A 19,783-nucleotide genomic window follows, 5' to 3' on the forward strand; every position below is an offset into this window, starting at 1 on the left:
CACACAGTTTTGCTTTTTGAATGCTACGCATCGTTCATCCTGATTACAGTATGGTCCCCTATTCATTTTACAAATCGTTTTAAGGAAGTCTTTTTATTTTTTTTATTTTAAGGACTGTTTTTATAAGAGTATTATTTTAGGTTAAACTGTGCTTGCTAAAAACAGTTGAAAGCCTGGCTCATGCGGTTTCTGCATTGTATTCAACAGACTTCGATAAAACATGATCTCACGAGTTCAAGCTTCAGCCTCAGTAAGGATAATACAATTGATGGTATCAGTGTTTCTTTTTCACACTGCTAAATACAAAAAAGTAACAAATGATTGTGTTTGTGGTTTCTCGCCAAGGGGCTGTTTTCACACGAAACCAAGATGCAGCTTTTCAAGATCCCCTTTTTGTGACTCACAGAGACTAAAAGCCTGGCCTTTCGCCAGATGCACTGTGGAGCTTCCTCTGCTAACACACGCCTGCCAAATGAAAGCAGGACTGCTACCTAAGTCTTTGAAATAGTTAACACGCATTGCAGAAACGCAGTGGGGTTCAGAGAGTATAAGAGCCTCTCTTTCTCTGCTCCACCAGCACAGAGCAGAGGGAGGCTGTTCAGAGAGTATAACAGCCTCCCTTTCTCTTTCTCTGCTCCACCAGCAAAGAGCAGAGGGAGGCTGTTCATAGAGTATAAGAGCCTCCCTTTCTCTTTCTCTGCTCCACCAGCACAGAGCAGAGGGAGGCTGTTCAGAGAGTATAAGAGCCTCCCTTTCTCTTTCTCTGCTCCACCAGCACAGAGCAGAGGGAGGCTGTTCAGAGAGTATAAGAGCCTCCCTTTCTCTTTCTCTTACTCTTACTCTGCTCTACCAGCACAAAGCAGAGGGAGGCTGTTCAGAGAGTATACGAGCCTCCCTTTCTCTTTCTCTGCTCCACCGAGCAGGGGAGGCTGTTCAGAGAGTATAAGAGCCTCCCTTTCAGAGCAAAGTGACAGAAAAATCCAAAACAAGTGTACAGTAGTTGACAAACGCGTGTGTGCGTGAGTGCATGTGTGCGTGCGTGTGTGCGTGCGTGTATCTGTGCGCGACATTAATCACAGCAACGCTTCAATGACAACAGGACTGGACAGAACAGTCAAAAAGCACAGCTGTCACTTCTATTTCAGGCTGTTAGATAAACCTTTAAAAGCCAGACGTCTGTGTCGAGGAGGTTAAGCAACACTTTAGAGAACAATTTCTTTTTTTTTTCTTTTTGGTTCCCCCCCCCCCTTTTGCATCTTTTACATATTCTACTGTGACACTGTCCAGTGCAGTCTCTTTGGTGTTGATGCAATGAGACCTTTCAATCCTTCTTTAAAAAAAAAACAAAAAACACAGTAGATTTTTAAAAATGTAGTTTTTTTTTTCTTTTTTTATGGCAAACAACTGATGCTTGCAAGTGTTTGACCTTCACTGGTGTGAGGGGAAACCGTGCACCGATGCAAATGATACTGGGCTCAAAACCACAACATAATTCAGCACAGTTGGCCCAGGCAAGAACAGAGCCAGAAAATCTCATAAACACAGATCATTCAATATTCTAGTCTTGACACATGGAGAATGAATTGCTTCCTCCCTCACCCCCCTAAGAGAAAGGGTGCTCCCTCCAGTCCAGGACAGGCTTGAGGCATGGAGACTGAACTGCTCCCTCCCTCCCTCACCCCCCTAAGAGAAAGGGTGCTCCCTCCAGTCCAGGACAGGCTTGAGGCATGGAGACTGAACTGCTCCCTCCCGCCCTCACCCCCCTAAGAGAAAGGGTGCTCCCTCCAGTCCAGGGCAGGCTTGAGGCATGGAGACTGAACTGCTCCCTCCCTCCCTCCCTCACCCCCCTAAGAGAAAGGGTGCTCCCTCCAGTCCAGGGCAGGCTTGAGGCATGGAGACTGAACTGCTCCCTCCCTCCCTTACCCCCTAAGAGAAAGGGTGCTCCCTCCAGTCCAGGGCAGGCTTGAGGCATGGAGACTGAACTGCTCCCTCCCTCCCTCACCCCCCTAAGAGAATGTTCCTAATATTACAAGTAAAAAACTTGAATGTGCAAAGTACATCTGTTTATTATTCATGACAAGCTGTTCTATTACAGTGCGAGCCAGAACGAGAATTATAAAATTAGGGAGCTAAGAAGCAATTTCAGGTTCTTAACGAACACTTAAAAAACACATTTAGGAATTATCGCTCTGTTTTAAGATGCTTAAAACTTTGAAATGGTGTCTGGAAGGAATCCTTTTTTAATGGGCTCGGAGCTTAAAAGGATTGTTCTGCTTGTTTTTTTGTTTTCTTTTATTGTACGTGAGTGAAAACGTTCAGCTTTTGAAAAATCTGTCATTGACTTCTGGGTCCATTAAATTATGAAGACGACATGCAAATTCTACGGAGAACATAGGCAGTGAAGCAGAAACTGACAAGGACTGTTTTACATGGAAATGATCTAGGATTAATCACTGCGTCTGATTGCACTGAACGGTTATGTTAACTGAAACTTTTGTTTAAAAGAGTGTTGCTAGCTTTCTGATATTTCTGTTTCTGAGTTCCCAGCAAGCCGTTGATTGAACACTGCCATATCCATTTTAATGATTCTTATTAAACTACATATTTTAACATATGCAGCACAGCTATGGCTGAAAGTTTTGCAACAGCCTATAGAATTATACCTAATTTTGCTTCATAAAGTCGAATGAAACCTGCTGAATAATGATACGTTAACATATTGAATTGCACACCGCATTGCAGTTTTTTTTTTTTAAATCCAACATGATTGCCACCATTTGATTACATGATGTTAAATAAAAAATCTAAATTATGTTCATACAGTTTTTATTTTTATTATGCCTCTATCTTAAGTTCTAGGGTGATGCAAAACAGTGCTGTGTGATAGAAGCTGATATCCACGTCCCACAAGCGAGCGGTCAGTGCTGACTCCCCACAAGCAGGACTTGCTGGCTGGTGACCTTGAGTGAGAGAAAAGCAGCTTGTATCTTACAAACCACTGTATACTACAGGTTTTAATACATAGTTAAATAAGACACATTAAAACAGGACAGCTCTTTTAAATTGCACAATCATTTTCCCCATGGTCATTCTATGCACTTACCTCTCTGTGCTTTACAATGCTTGCCCATGCCTTACCATGCTTTTACTGTGCTTTATTACACTTTGCTATGCTTTTACACTGGGGCACTTTTATAAGGGGTACTTTACCCTGTTTTTTAAATATGCTTTACCACACCTCTCTGTGCTTTACAATGCTTCCCTATGCTTTACCATACCTCTCTGTGCTTTACAATGCTTCCCTATGCTTTACCAGACCTCTCTGTGCTTTACAATGCTTGCCTATGCTTTACCAGACCTCTCTGCGCTTTACAATGCTTCCCTATGCTTTACCAGACCTCTCTGTGCTTTACAATGCTTCCCTATGCTTTACCAGACCTCTCTGTGCTTTACAATGCTTCACTGTGCTTTACCAGAGCTCTCTGTGCTTTATAATGCTTCCCTATGCTTTACCAGACCTCTCTGTGCTTTACAATGCTTCCCTATGCTTTACCAGACCTCTCTGTGCTTTACAATGCTTCCCTATGCTTTACCAGACCTCTCTGTGCTTTACAATGCTTCACTGTGCTTTACCAGACCTCTCTGTGCTTTACAATGCTTCCCTATGCTTTACCACACCTCTCTGTGCTATACAATGCTTGCCCATGCTTTCACTGTGCTTTATTACACTTTGCTGTGCTTTTACTATGGGGCACTTGTAGAAGGTTTGTTTTCTCCCTAACCACCTTATTATCCCACTCAAATGTTAAGTTAAAATGTTTTAATCATTGACCTACGACGTTGTGTATTTGCTGCGTTGTTATGACAGAAAATGCAAACCACAATTAGAAACAGGCTTAATCTCTTATCTCTGCGAACAGGGCAACCAAACAAGGCTATCGTCAAAGCAGCTTGTAAATAAATGCATACCCACTGGCAAACATACCATGGTATACATAAGGTATCGCTTTACATGAAGCGTCTCTAATGACTGTGTATTTACAGAGGAGTTACTCAGTTAATACATGTGCACTTACACATCATTATAATGTTATTATGCATAGTTACAATGTACCTAACGTGTACTGTATTCCTTCGAATTTAAAACTCACTTTTTAAACCAATTTCTTCTTCTCAAAAAACAGCCTGCGTCTTAAATTGGAGGATCGTGACGTGTGTATTGAAACAACACACACATAATGGAGAGCATGACCAGCATGAAAAGTTTTACTCTTGAGTTTTTCTGGCCAGTATCTTAGTTTTAATTCTTGTAAGACAGAAATAAGTACATTATTTGATACAGAAAGTAAGAAAGGGGTCTTTTTTGCACAAAGATGCCTGCAAGACTTCCAACTGAAGCAACACAAAGTAATCGCCATTACTTTCGACCCTGAAAAGTAATCAGATTACTTGTCAATAATCTCCATTACTTTCGACCCTGAAAAGTAATCTGATTTCTTGTCAAAAATACATTTTTAGAATAATAATAATAATAATAATAAAAATACACCATACTGCAAAAAGTAATCTAAAATGTAATCTAATTACAAGTAACTGCAAGTTACTGTAACTGGTAAACAATCCCTGATTTTCCACTGTGGACCAACGCTTCTCATCATGTATTACAATTACTACACATTTGCTCATTGGGGGTCTTACCAGTAGTGCAGACTGACGGACTTCCTGAACTCCTGGATACTGCGGTTGAGCTTCATGCGTCTGAAGAGAGCGGTGGAGTTGCGCGGGGAGAGGGGGGAGGGCAGGGGCACGGAGCCCGGCATGAAGGTGTTCTCATCCTCCTGGGGCTCAAGCAAAGGCAGCTTGCCCAGCGTGAGCTGATGCTTCAGCCTCCTGTGAGCCATCGACAGCACAAACCTCTTCCCCTTCACAAAGCGGTCTCTCGGCCACAGTCCGGAAAGTGCTGTGCAAGAAGCAGCGGCTGCTTCAGTCCTTTCTTGAAAGCGTGCAGGAATTGCGTAAAAACAAAACCTCGGAAAAGTCTGCTTGTTGACGAGGCAAACTCTTTAGTAGACTGTTCAATGTATTTGATGCGATCAGGCTAAACGTCTACCACAGATGATGCAATCTGTTGTTCTTGTGTAGTTCGCTGAGTTCTCCAGACTTTATTCGTGATTTTAAACAAATGAAAATGATCACAGTTATCCGTACTGATGTTTGTTAGCAGCCAACGCTTGTTACCATAAATAACTGATATTTCTGAAATCAGACAGAAGCTATCAACAACAAAAAAAGACAACAAAACAACGTGTGCCCAAAAAAAGCACTCCCAAAAAATGTCCTTGTTTTATCCAAGTATGATAGCAATGCGATTTTAAAGTCTTCTCTCAGTAGGAACTATGCAGAGCAAAAGTAAACTGCAGTGCAATCAAGGTCACCTTCAGTTATCTTGTTAACAGAGGAAACTAAAGAAATGCTCAAATCAGATAAAGGCTTGGCTTGCCTTCATTTCCTTTTATAGCTTGATAGCTTATTCCCCAGGCTGCGAGCTGGTCAAGAGAGAGAAAGAGAGAGAGAAGCCAAACGACTGAACAGACGGCCCTAAGATACAGACATTCTAATACGGCTGTGTTCTCATTCCAGCCCTGATAGATACAGCTTTAAAAAACACGAGTGCACACACACACACCCCTGGGTCCTAGGACTTTGAGGAAATCGTTGTGGGATCCAAGTTATTGCACAAAAAAAAAAAAAGATTTAAAAGAATGTGTATTTGTTTGGTTTTGGGTTTGTCCAGGACCAAACCACTAGCAAAAAAAAAATAAAATAAAGGTTTGTTTGTTTCGTTCTGCGGTAATTAAAAAAAAAAAAATCAAAATGCAGCAACTAGTTCCTCTGTGTTAAAAGTTAACTGTGCATTTGAAAAAGCAGTCCAGAATCGCCAACATTAAAGTTACTTCCTGTTTCTTAGATACTGGTCTAGTTGTTTAGGCATACCACAGTAAGTTCCTGCTTTTAAAAGTTTATTGCCAACAAAGAAAGCAAGCCAGCTTGCCAACAAACTAACAAGCCCACATTTCTAAACGCGCTACCCCACGCATCAGTCACTCTGCTTATCTGAGGGTGAACAAATATCCTCCCAATTCACAGCCAATACCAGCGAAACAGGAAGGAGAGAGATTAAAAAAAAAAATGTTACGAAGAAAACAACAACTTCAAACCAAGACTGCTTGTCTACAACTACTAGTACTCCACAGGGAGGTAACGCAGCTCTCAAACACTGTACAGCTCTGGTCAAACGTTTTGCATCACCCTATAGAAATGACATATTTTCCTTCATAAAGTCAAATGCAAACCTGCTGAATAATGTTAAGATATTGAATTAGATGCTGCTTTGTAGTTTTATATATACACTTAACAAAAAAACTGACACAAATTGAAAAATGTGGCATTTCGAAATCTAACGTGAAATACTACTGTACTGCTATTGAGGCTCCCAGGCTTTTGCAATATCATTTTGTTGTTTATTTGATCACATGATGTTAAATAAAAGATCTAAATTATGTTCATAAATTATGTCTTAATCCTAATCTAGGTGATGCAAAACTTTTGTCCATAGCTGTAGCTTCACTGGTCACTAAATCATGCTACATGAAATTAAAGGCTCTGGCAAGTTCTGGCAAAGTATATAAGAAATAATTTCTGTTAAAGGGGTAATAATTAGAGGCAATCTAAATCCGTAGATAACGGAATTCCTCGGAAATCGTGGAATTTGCAGCCTCCCGTGGAATTCGCAGTGATTCCAGGGATTCGCTGTGTTCTGCAGCTACATCGTCATCATAATGGTCATAAAACAGACTGCTAAAGTCACTGGAAATACAGAACTTATTTTTTCGGTTCAAGTTTTGCTTCCAGTTACATTGGGATGGCAATGAAATGGCATGCACCCACTCAGCACTGCAGGTGGTAACAAACCACTGTGCAGCCCAGGCATCACATTGCAATGAGAATCAATATGTAAAAATGGACAGCATGTTTAGACAACGGCTTTCAGTCCAAGCAACTGGGGGAGTCACACGCAGACATCAAGGCAGAAACGCAAAAGGACGAAGCACCTGACAATCTAGAAAAGAGATCTCGTTAATCAGCCCATCTCCAGCTCTGTGCCTCTCCGATAAGTGACTGGCTGGTTCAATCACACAAGGAGGAGATACTCGCGCTGTTCCAGCAGATATGTTCACACTGCATAAACTCATGAAGGTAAAACTGTTAACCCTCCCGTAAGGTGGAAAATTTGGCGAAGTCAAGTTGGGAGAGTTACGGATTTACCGTGGTAAACTTTTACAAGCGCAGGATACTCGAAACCACCGCAAAACAAGCTTTTAAGTGGTTTTAGCTTCTTCTTGTGTATTTCTACAAAGCCACACTGTGGTTCAAGCTGCAGAGCCTCTGGCTTGCAACAGAAGCACATTTGCAGGGCATGAGATTGGTGTGGCATATTAAACAGCATGTCCTTGGTCATCGTTTATTAAAATCAGTCATTAGAAAAATGAAGCACTGAAGCGACTTTATGAGAAAAGCACTAATTTGCCTTGGGAGTGTCATTGTGTAAAGCTTAAGGACATATTGTAAAGCACAGGGAGACATTGTAAAGTATTGTAAAGCATAGGTACACATTGTAAAGTATTGTAAAGCACAGGGACACACTGTAAAGCACAAGGACAAATTGAAAAGCATAAATAAGCATTGTAAAAGCACTGTAAGGTATTGGGAAGGCATGGCCAAAATATTATCTTCAATTATAAATGCTTAGGCTAAAGATTCTAAACACAGAGTAAAACAGACACAGTGTGTGGCAATGCTCAGAATCATTGATTAAAACAATGGGGCTGTGGAACTGTTCATTATAACTGGACAACACCAGCACTGGAACCGGCTCTCCACACGAAGACGCAGTGTAAATATCTGTGCAAAAAAGAACAGTGAGACTGAAACACAAAACCACAGGAAAAGACATTTCATTGACCACATCCATGCTCTGACGGTCACCGTGTCAAAACAACTGCTCTCTGCGTTTATCTTTTGTAAGCATTAAGTTTACTGTCTGTTTACTGTCACTCATGTCATCTAAGCTGGCGTCAGCATTGGCATTCACGTGGTTATGGCTGCCTGAAGGCTCGCAGCTGCATTATCACTGTTACTCTACAGTGGAGAAGAGATCATGCAAAAAGCTCCACTCGACTGCAATACTACAGACTAGCCAGCAGGTGGGGCCCTTATCTATGGTTTGCAGTCCAAGTGCATAAAGAGGTGTGCAATAGCTCCAGAAAGAGAAACTGTAGGTTTTTAACACTGGACTGCCCCCCTCAATAGCGTGATGAATATTTTCTTTACTGTAACAGCCTAGGAGACACTGTGCCTTTGTATCGCAGAAGCTTGAATAGAATTACAATAAGCATTTGTCCCAGTGCAAAATGTGCTCCATTACACTCAGTCACAGTGCAGTCAAGTTAGACGCGCCTGCAATCAGAGCAGTGAAATTTAATACCAGCTATGAAGCTCAACACACAGAAAATGGAGCTTGATCATCACTGTGGGGAGGAAAACACCACGAAATCTTATCATGTTTAGAGTTCCGTTTTTGATTTTATATTCAGACGTCATAAAAGCATCCGAAAGGCTGTATTTGCAGAGTTACATTTAGAATTTTTGCGGTTAACAAAATTAGAGTAAGTTATCATAACAAGTTAAAGAGAACATTCAAACAGAACAGGTAGATGCCAGTTAAAAATGCTCCAATTACAAGTAGCCTGTTCCTCAAACAGGTTAATACCACAACCCTGGCCTTACTCCTCTAAGAAGTAGGGGCAGCCGTGTGGAGTAGTGGGTAGGGCTCTGGACTCTTGACCGGAGGGTCGTGGGTTCAATCCCAGGTGGGGGACACTGCTGCTGTACCCTTGAGCAAGGTACTTTACCTAGATTGCTCCAGTAAAAACCCAACTGTATAAATGGGTAATTGTATGTAAAAAAAATAATGTGATATCTTGTAACAATTGTAAGTCGCCCTGGATAAGGGCGTCTGCTAAGAAATAAAAAAGAAAATGTGCCTCTGTGTTTTTGCAATTGAAAACCGCTTCCTGTGAGTCTTAGGCTAGCTGGAAACATTTCTGCAGTCTCATATCAGCGCTCTGTGCTTTATACCCGAATGGAAAAACAAAGCTTTCTATCGCTAGTGAAGCAGCCTGTGAAGTGAGATTCCCTGCTGTTCGCAAGATGTCACTTTTATTTGTCTCTATTACTGCAAATCACCAGTTACAGACAACCACGGATGTTGCCGAAATAACACATTTCCCTAGCTGCTGTGCCAGATTGGGTGTTGGATTTGTGTTTAGGGACTAACAGGTGATAGGGAAAACAGTGTGGAGTAGTGGTTAGGGCTCTGGACTCTTGACCGGAGGGTCGTTGGTTCAATCCCCGGTGGGGGGCACTGCTGCTGTACCCTTAAGCAAGGTACTTTACCTAGATTGCCCCAGTAAAAACCCAACTGTATAAATGGGTAAATATTATGTAAAAATAATGTGATATCTTGTAACAATTGTAAGTCGCCCTGGATAAGGGCGTCTGCTAAGAAATCAATAATAATTGTACCCAGGAACTACTTTACTAGACATCTTACATATACAGAAGATAAGAGGCTGGAATGTAATCCTCAGATTTATAATACCTGGTATTTCCTTCTGTGCCAGGTGGTGACTTTAAAAACAAACAAACATAATGGTTCGGTAACACGGGCGCTAGCTGTCTCTTTAAAACAAAACTGCTAAAGGGAGTTTAGGGGGGTGGGGCGTGCTGTTATTTATAGCTGGCATGCTCACACTGAATAGCAGTTCAGCTGAACATCTCCAAACAGACATGCCCCCGCGCTGGGAGCCCTGCTAATGCAGCCGTACGCACCATGAACCCTGAGTGCGACAGAGAGAGAGAGAGACATGCTGTAAAGAGACAGGGGCAGAGTGAGTGTCCACTGCACAGCCTGAGCTGGGATCTGCACTGAGAGATCAGAGCAGAGCCATTGCAAACGCTTACCAGCCTCTCCAGGGAGCGCCCGCTGAGAGAGACGTCAATGGAAGTTTTGAGGCTGCACCGAGTGCCTGGAAAGGACAGGCCAAGCGCCAGGCTGCGATACACTCAAATGCAACGCTGAAATCACAACAGCTGTCCTGACTGCGAGACTAGCGTGTGTGTACCCTCTAGGTGGGCGAACACAAAATTTGACCTCGACGGCTGTTATAAAAAACGTATTTACAAGAACACATGCTGTTCCCTTCCAAGTCTGACAAGCACAAATCCTACATGCCCTTGAGCAATTCTGAATGACAGGATTTCACACTCGGGTCTTCTGCTGCGGTCACAGCAATGCTCTCTATTCATTAAGGAGGGGGAGGTGCTGCTGTTTTGCTAACGCTGCTTTACTTTTGTGAGTGTGTGTGTGCGAGTGCGTGCGTGTGCGTGTGCGTGTGCGCAACAACTTAGCAGGTACAGTCAGCAATGAGTCGTCCCTAAGGCTAAAAGCAGCCTCAGATATGAACCGTTCTAATTTGATCTTTTGTTGAAACTCATTCCAGTCGTTGGCTGCTGCAAACTGAAATGAGTGACGACCAAAATACCCTGATACCCTGCATGGGAACATCCTGTTTAATAAAATGTGTGGATCTTAAGGAGTAAGTAGCGAGGTTCCGAAAAATATAGCGTTCCACGTCCCCACGTGCTGCTACAACTGCTTAATCCACGTGTCTGTCATTTTTCTTTTCATTGTTAACAACCCTGATACTTTAAGTTGTACAATGCAGAAGAGAGCTCCAGTAAACTGCGCAAGTAAGCAGTTCCCCAAGTAAGGTTTGGCAGATTAATATATTATTATTATTTGTTTATTTAGCAGACACCTTTATCCAAGGCGACTTACAGAGACTAGGGTGTGTGAGCTATGCATCAGCTGCAGAGTCACTTACAACTACGTCTCGCCCGAAAGACGGAGCACAAGGAGGTTAAGTGACTTGCTCAGGGTCACACAATGAGTCAGTGGCTGAGGTGGGATTTGAACCGGGGACCATGCCTTGCATGTCGAGAGGGTGAACTCAGACCATGATCGTGCACGTTGTTTATAGCATCTGTGAACGGGAGAGTAGGAATCTGAGCTGCAGATCTACCTCCCGACCAGGAGGGGCGCTACGTAAGGTTGGCGGCACGCCTTCACAGGGATGGGCCGACTCCATGTTAAGACGGAAATGGAAGCTGGGCACCTTGGGAAGAGGCAGGAGCTGTAAGACGGCTCTATTGTGATCAGCTGTGTTGCGAGCGATGATTGGATAGAGCGCTGCGCCACACTGATCACAGGGAGGTGTTTAGCGGTACAAAGGGGACCCAGCTACGTGAGTTTGGCCCCTTACGCTGAAACACTAACGCACCGGAGAGCTGTGCTTTTTGTTTATTGTCTGTTGCTGCAGACGGTAGCGACTTGGGAGCTGCAGCCACGGAGCCAGCACAACAATCCTAGAGCACCACTACCCCTGCACAGCACTCCTCACTCGGACCGCTTGTCCGTGCACGATTGCATTATTGTGTTATTTTTATTGTGTGAAACCTTTTTGTTTGGGACTGTAAACCTGCAGTATAACCCCGATACTATTGCTGGCATAGGGGGCGGGTTTATCTATTAAATACGGACATTTTTGGCAACTATACTCTCTGTTTGGACATTCACTTTTTCCCCACTCCTGACAGCGTCTTTCAACCATGCGGGTTATCGAATGAAGGGGGACTCGCAGTTGATCATTCATGTGACAGCCAGGCTTTTTAAACAGAGCTTTTTCACTTCAAACCTCTGTGCGAATTTGCATAAAGATGACGGCAATGACATTTAAACCCCAGAGCGTCTGGAGGCTGGCGGGAATGAGAATTCTGCAGGTCGGCTTGTTGCAATGTCAAGGTAACAGAGAAACTTAACATCGGTCTGGAGATACCAAAAAGCAAGGTGCGTTAGGTGCTGAACATCACTGGAGAGTGTGCTGCACCTGCTGTGGGTCCCAGAGGCATGAAACAGATGGTACCCTATCTGTGTCTCTCCCATTCCCACGATCACCAGCAAGCAGGAGAAGCAATAAACACTAAGGAGTGCTAATAAGGTGGTAATGGTGAAAGAGGCGTACTGGAGTCAAGGATTTCAACAGCGGCAGATCTTAATTGCTGCTACCTTTTTAAACCAGATGTCACACAGTCACTGTATTTTTTTTTTTTAATTAATGTAGCAATGTCAAGAAATCACCCAGGGTATCACAGTGAATCTAATGACTGCAGCCGGAACGCAAGCATACGCCGTACTGTACACAAGCACACAGATCATTAGAGAGGTGTTACACCACTGCGTCTGCTATCTAGTCTGCAGAGGTGCTAAAAGAAACTGGAAGAGCGATTTGACAGATGTTACAACTAGAAGTCGGAACGCCTGTATGTGCCATCAATTCTACACGTGTTAGCGTGTTGTGTGCTGTACTGCCGTTATGGACTGTGTCTCCTGTCGGTGAGATGAGAGGAGGTTAAAAGCTCTATAACCACAAATGCAGGCCAGCCCGGCTCTTTCGCATTGTGGATAAGGCGCTCGTTTGCAGTGTGCAGGGTCGTCAGTAAACACCCAGCCTCCCCTCCTTTTCACACGTACATACAGAGGGTCCTCATAGTCAAGCAGGACCTAAACATAGCTGTAGAAAAAAAATCAGCAGTTTAACAGATTAGAACCCAATCCGAAGTCTACAGGAGGCGAGGACTGTACGATACAAGTCAAAATCAAGGGCAGTTATCGTGTTCGCTTTGTTAGGGACAGACAGACAGGTAGACGGACGCGCACAATCAGTCCCTGAGAGTCGCTCGCAAAATCAAAGAATTTCTCAGTGTCTGAATACAAAACATCCAGAATTGAATGCAGCTGAGCACCTGTGCCGCGCAATGAGATCTCTTCAGTGCATCACACTGGCAGAGCGCCGGAGGTCTTATTTGCATCGAACATAATAAACACATCACGGCGAGCCCAAACTGGCACGGGAGGCTCATGTGCAGCTGTTTGCTTGCCAAAGTGATTTGTTCAGACGCCTGGAGTAAAGGTGTTCATTCACGCGCCAACACATTCAGGTCAAACGATCTGAAAACACGACTTGTATGTAGATCCATCGCTGTGTAAAAGACAGCATCTCAACCCGCTGGAGTAGTGGAGAGGGGAGGGCTGGACGCGCACCGCGAAGCATATGGTTCAAAGACCAACGTCTTACCATTCAACTGAAGAGCAAGCTCCGTGTTCGAGAGATAAGCACATGTCTTATGCTGATGTCAGTGCTGTTAACCCATCAGAGATCCATTACAGATTGATGAAATAGACTTGGGATTTTTTTAATGTCTCAAATCACTCTCTCTATAGAATATTCTGGGGAACGTACTGGACATCAGTACCCCCAGGACCACTCCCCTAGATGACTGGTCACGGACTAACCATTCCTTAACAGCTTCAACCTGTCAAATTACAGAACTTCTGTCCTTGACAATGTTATGGCAGTTTTATGCCATCTAAATGTTATTTGCTGCAAATAAATAAATAAATAAATAAACCCAGAAATGAATACAAAACTAAAAAAATGCATCAACGTTAAATTGATAGATAGCCCAAGCGACAGTAGACAAAAAAAAGGGGACATTCAAAAACAAATCTCTGTCATTCCCATGGCAACGGTAGCTATTGAAATGGTATGAACAGCGGGGCTTGCCTAAGAGCTGTTATTAGTGACAATAAAAACTCTGCTAACAGATCTCTTTAATGGATTGCCCAGACCTCCTGCATTTGAGACACGGAACGAAGCCGTGCCTCTATCGCCTCTCTCGTCTGCTCAGCTGGAGCTAAGAGCTATGAGGTTAGAGTTAGCATTGGTGGATCTCAATGTAGCTCTCTGCTTCTGTTACTGCTAGAGCCAAAAGGTTTGCATCACCTAGAATTTTAGGACTGCGATACAATTAAAGAAAATTAAATATAATTGGAGATCTTTTATTTAACGTCGTGCAGTCAAAGAAATTACCAAATGATATCGAAAATGTCACATTTTTCATTTTTTTTCATCAGTTTTCCGCTAAGTATATGGAAAACTATTAATATGTTAATGTAACATTATTCAGCGGTTTCATTCGACTTTATGAACCAAGATTAGTTAATTGTAGAGGATGATGCAAAATTTTTGGCCACAGCTGTAACCCCAGTGGTTTAGTATAGTAGTTCATACATATACATTATGTATGTATATATATATATATATATATATATATATATATATATATATATATATATATATATATATATATATATATATATATATATATAATTTATTTCTTAACAGACGCCCTTATCCAGGGTGACTTACAATTGTTACAAAATATCACAGTACAAAGTATCACATTATAAAATATCACTTTACAACCTTACAGAATATCATAATACAGATAAGAGCAGTCATGAAAGAACAATAAGATCAAATTTAAATAACAGCAAAATAAGGAACACAGTAAGGTATAAGCAAGAGCGAGTTTGACTCAGAGCAGTTATAACTTAGAGTAAATATTTGCTTATATGAGTAAAGTCCAGTAAGAAGATGTAGTAAGTATGATAAATGGATGACAATGATTTCCCAGTCAGAACAAATACAAAAAACATGAGTACGGTTACCTATAAGAGTAAGATCAAATAGGAGATCCAGTTATAATTAGGAGCAGTAGTTTAATAAGGTGAGGAGCAGTTCAGTGCAGGTACAAGCTGATGCAAACACTGGTACAATTGGATGCCATATAGTCCAGTATAGTCGAGAGCTGTGAGGTTTACAGAAGCTGTATATCAATATGTTTTGCCCATGTGTGTCAAATGTGTGTGGTGCTTTATGGCTTACCTACAGAGCAAGTCTCTTGTTCGGTATCTCATGTACAGAACTTACCTAGAGAAAAGGGAAGAAGAAAAACAACAGGTAAGCTAAGGCTTTGCCAAGCATCTCATGTTCCAGATACATTGCGATGCACTTTTCCAGCGTAATGTACATATTCCGCCACTGGGAGGTGCTGTGCCCTAAGGTAAAAGTGCATTGAAATGGGAATGATTTTAGCCATCATATTTGAGATGCACATCTCCACCATATACAGAACAGAGCTTCCAAACAAACATACAGGCATGGAAATGCATACATACATTCATGGAAACACACACACACACACACATAGCCTTTCACCAGGAGTTATAATTGGGGTAGAACGTTGTTAAAAGTGTTCAAGTCTCGTAACACGTTCTACGTCCCCCATTGATCAAACAGATTCAATCAAACTTATTTCCAAGTTCCAGGGCGCTGTTCAAATCAAGCGTATTTCTCTGTTTAATGGTGCTATTCAATCCAGCCTATTCTGAGGCAGCAGGATCAGCTCACATTCCCTGTAATTGTACTGAAGCCAACAGGACTTCAGCAGTATTCATCAATCATCGATCATCAATGATTGATGGGCAGCAGTGTGGAGTAGTGGTTAGGGCTCTGGACTCTTGACCGGAGGGTCGCGGGTTCAATCCCAGGTGGGGGACACTGCTGCTGTACCCTTGAGCAAGGTACTTTACCTAGATTGCTCCAGTAAAAACCCAACTGTATAAATGGGTAATTCTATGTAAAATTGTATATAAAAATAAATAATGTGATATCTGTATAATGTATAATGTGATATCTTGTAACAATAGTAAGTCGCCCTGGATAAGGGCGTCTGCTAAGATATAAAGTAATAATAATAATCAATCTGGCCTCCTTTCACACTGCAATCATAGAAAAACGTTTTATGTCGCTGTCTGACGCGGGCCACTGCTTCACAGAGATTCATTCATTCAGTCTGCAGGAGTCTTATAGACTGAGTGTAGGGAGCACAGGCAGAGAAACACAGGACACCTCCAAACACGCTTCGCATGCAAGACGGAGAGCCGGCGGGAGAGGATCAGAGTTTCTTTCTTCCCGTTTGTTCTGTTCGACCGCGACAGCACTGCGGAATGCATGGAATCACGGAGTCTGCAATGATAATCCCACCTCTCCCCAAGGGGAGCTTTGCCCTGCGTTTCAAAAAAATATCCAGCTGGGTTACAAATCAAAAGCCCAGGATGTATTATTGGTATCGTTATTGGCCACCAAGATCTCCAAAGTTTCATTTCAACCCAGTGCAAACCTCCATGGATATGAAATGCATCTTCCATCCCAAAGCTGGCTGAGCAGAGGTACTGTAGAAGGGAACGCTGCTCTAAGAGTCTCTGGTATAGTATAACGAAAACATAATGGCAAAGCACAAGCAATAATGGGAAGTCAATGGTAAAGTAAGGTAAAAAAAAAAAATGGGACAGCAAATGTGGCACCGAGTTAAAAACACAAATCAAACAGCGATCGGTTACCTAATGTTCTGGGAGAAAGCTCAGGTATGGAGATGGTAGCTTTTTCTCAATCAGACAGTGCCTGTCTTATGTATCTTGCCTAACTGCGTGCGTGTGAAGCTGAACTCTGCTTGCACTCTGTTTATCCAAACGCTATCAATTTCTTGGCATGAGTTACAATGTCATTCCAGACACACAACATGCACAAGGTCAAATGTCCCCCACTTTATCAATTCCTGTGTCTTGAGGAGAAACAAATCTCTGTCTCTTTCAGCACAGCTTGAAGCTGTGCATAACAACATGTGCAAAACCATAGCAATAAACATGCATTCAATGCATCCGAATGCAGGATAAAGTTCGAGCATCTTCATTGCCCTGTGATCATTTTCACTTACCGCATCAGCAGGGATAATTAAAGACATTAAGATTGTTTAAATGTGCCGAATCCCCGACTCTGCTGCTAACTGGAATTTAAGTACACCTGATGGAAGAAGCAGGCAGGCTATGAATAATATCACAAGAGGTCCTTTTGAACACACTGCTGAATGGAAACATAGAAGGTAAAACTGGCTGACTGGAGAGAAGGATACCTAAGGGGTAATTTTTTTTTCAATTATGAATAATAAGACATGGTTTTCCTTTAGTAAGGTCTAACATGAATGCCTCTGAAATACGATTTCATATGTCTGCACTCCCTTTAATTGGTGTTATTGAAACACTGGTTTTCCCTGCTGGGTTAGCGACCCGCTTCCTTAGAAATTCTATTTTGGAATCCCTGTGGCCAACAAATTATTAAAGGGCTGTTTCTATAAGACATGGTAGCTGTACTGGATTCACCAGCTTTAAAATGGTTAATCTTGTCTGGAATAAAAAACCCATGAACCATTGTGCTGTTGCTGACTAAGCCGCACAGACCTCTTTTTTAATGAAGTGTCTGAAGATGCTGAGGTCGTGTGTAAAGTGCACACACACAAGGCAGCTCTGACCCTATGTCAAATACAATTACTTTTATGAAAATTGCTACTGGGACTCCAAAGGCTGCAAAAACAAAACCAAAAATTCAATAGAAAATAACATGACAGTCTCCCTTCAACACTTATCAGTTCAGCTTCAAATTAAAATGAGATCTTTGAAAAGAAAAAAAAAGAATAATTTGTATCTGAAAAGAAATTAATTTATACGAATGGTTCTGCAGATATACAGAACAATGTGATGTGTGGCCAAAAGTTTTGCATCACCTTCTATATAGAATGAACTCATTTTGCTTCATAAAGTCGAATGAAACCTGCTGAATAATGTTACGTTAGCATATAATGTGACATTTCGAAATGTAACATGAAATACTACTGTACTACTATTATGGCTTCCAGTAGACTTTTGCGATATCATTTTTCTTTGGTTCCATGTTTCCATGATGATAAAAGATAAAAATCATGTTCATATATATATATATATATATATATATATATATATATATATATATATATATATATATATATACACACACACACACACATACACACAGATCAATCCTAAACTTTTGGCCATAGCTGTGAAAACCCACATTTGCCCAGTTGCCCTGAGTTCCTGCCATCCTGAGCATAAAGAATACAGCTCTGCCCTTTCTTGACCACCAAGCTCTCTTTATACACTAGAGAAAGTTGTCATCCTTCAGCAAACTGACAAACCGCAGACAGATAACCGAGTTCCAACCCGTAGGGGGAAGCTACACACATCCTGTTCCAGCAACATCTCTCCATGCATTCTAGCACAGCAGCAGTGCCTCCAAAAACAAAACACGAAAAAACTGTTACTACAGCAGTTCCCACCTATTAACTTTGAACGCTGGCTTTATTATCCAGAACTGACGGCTATCATTATCACCTTGCTTTGCTTGCGCTGTTGGAAGCTGTATCGATTTGCTAGAGCACAGTGATTTACTCGCACTCAATGAAGCATATATTGACGACTTTTCTGCAGCGGTTGACTCGTTTACATTGTGTCGCTGAAGCCCTATAATACCCCCAACAGCAGGGACTGCTACTACTGGCAGTGAGAGGTCTCGTTGTGGAGCTGCTACTTGTATCAGGCTTGTTAATATCGGAGGCGGGGGTGTTACTGTATTTAATAAGGCATGTGTTACTATGAAGCACTCCATAGTGCTTTGGTCTGTTTCGAATTAATTGGAAGCATCGGAAAAGTCTCCTAGTTGAAACATTTGTCAATTAATGTATTTCTTTTAGTACAGTGCCGCCTTGACCACTCCTGAGTTCAGTACATTATGCTGGCTGCAAACTGCACATGTGCTGTGCTTGACTGTATAAGAGCCTGCCACTAATTCGCCGATAACTGACTACAGAGGAAGGGCTGTATTTAATAAAGACTTGAATTGTATACACCTCCGAGTAATTCTTAAAGTGGTATGATGAGCTTGGCAGAGCCACAGAGAAATGAATCAAGCTCATAGGAACACCTAGAATCCATCAAGCTGCTTCAATGTGACTTATTACAAGCCTGAAGGATGAGACAGACCGCGCTGGCATATTGACTTTGTATCAAATCCACTGGTCCGATTTTGAAAGCAAGAAATACGGACTGCAAGTACGACTACATAATTAACAACAAAAATTTTTTTTTTGTTCCTACGATTCTTTACGGCGTTGAAGTAAATGATAGTTGTGTAAAATCCACTACGGCACAATACAGGCAATTGAACATACAGAGAGTAGCATTACTATCACTGGCATTTCCTTAACGACTTCATGCTACAATTTCAGCACCAAAGCTGGACAGCTCCTTACAACTGTTTTAACCTGCAGCGTTTTCAGCAGCTCCTCCGGGCTACGTCTGTGTTGAAGTAAACTTCGCTGTTATGCCATTTTATAAATGTCATTGCGTTCAATTCATTATTAGGATATATGTTTTACAGCATTACAAAATCACGCCCAGCGGTTCAACACAATACATGTACAGACAGATAGGTAGATAGACAGATAGGCAGATAGGCAGGGAGACACACATGCAGGCAGACAGGAAGACAGGCAGGCAGACAGACAGGCAGACAGACAGAGAGAGACAGACAGGCAGACAGAAAGACATTTGATCGAATAATATAAAAAATGCACAGTTCTATTACATTAATATATATATATTATTATTATTTATTTCTTAGCAGACGCCCTTATCCAGGGCGACTTACAATGGTTACAAGATATCACATTATTTTTACATACAATTACCCATTTATACAGTTGGGTTTTTACTGGAGCAATCTAGGTAAAGTACCTTGCTCAAGGGTACAGCAGCAGTGTCCCCACC

General features: G+C 42.0%; 1 protein-coding gene across 5 annotated transcripts in view; it reads right to left on the reverse strand.

Moving 5' to 3' along the window:
- Positions 1-19,783, reverse strand: part of LOC117962939 (cAMP-specific 3',5'-cyclic phosphodiesterase 4B-like) — a 210,836-nt gene that overhangs the window by 56,447 nt on the left and 134,606 nt on the right. Inside the window, exon 1 of one of the 5 annotated variants that reach the window (XM_059006987.1) lies at positions 4,699-6,027. The exons of the other annotated variants lie outside the window; for them this stretch is intronic. Within the exon in view, the coding sequence (XP_058862970.1) occupies positions 4,699-4,901 (203 nt within the window). The 5' untranslated portion in view covers positions 4,902-6,027. Of the gene's footprint in view, positions 1-4,698; positions 6,028-19,783 lie in introns of those variants that run through there. 5 annotated transcript variants of the gene reach the window in all.

This window comes from Acipenser ruthenus, chromosome 34, assembly GCF_902713425.1.
Source record: "Acipenser ruthenus chromosome 34, fAciRut3.2 maternal haplotype, whole genome shotgun sequence".
Taxonomy (NCBI): Eukaryota; Metazoa; Chordata; class Actinopteri; order Acipenseriformes; family Acipenseridae; genus Acipenser; species Acipenser ruthenus.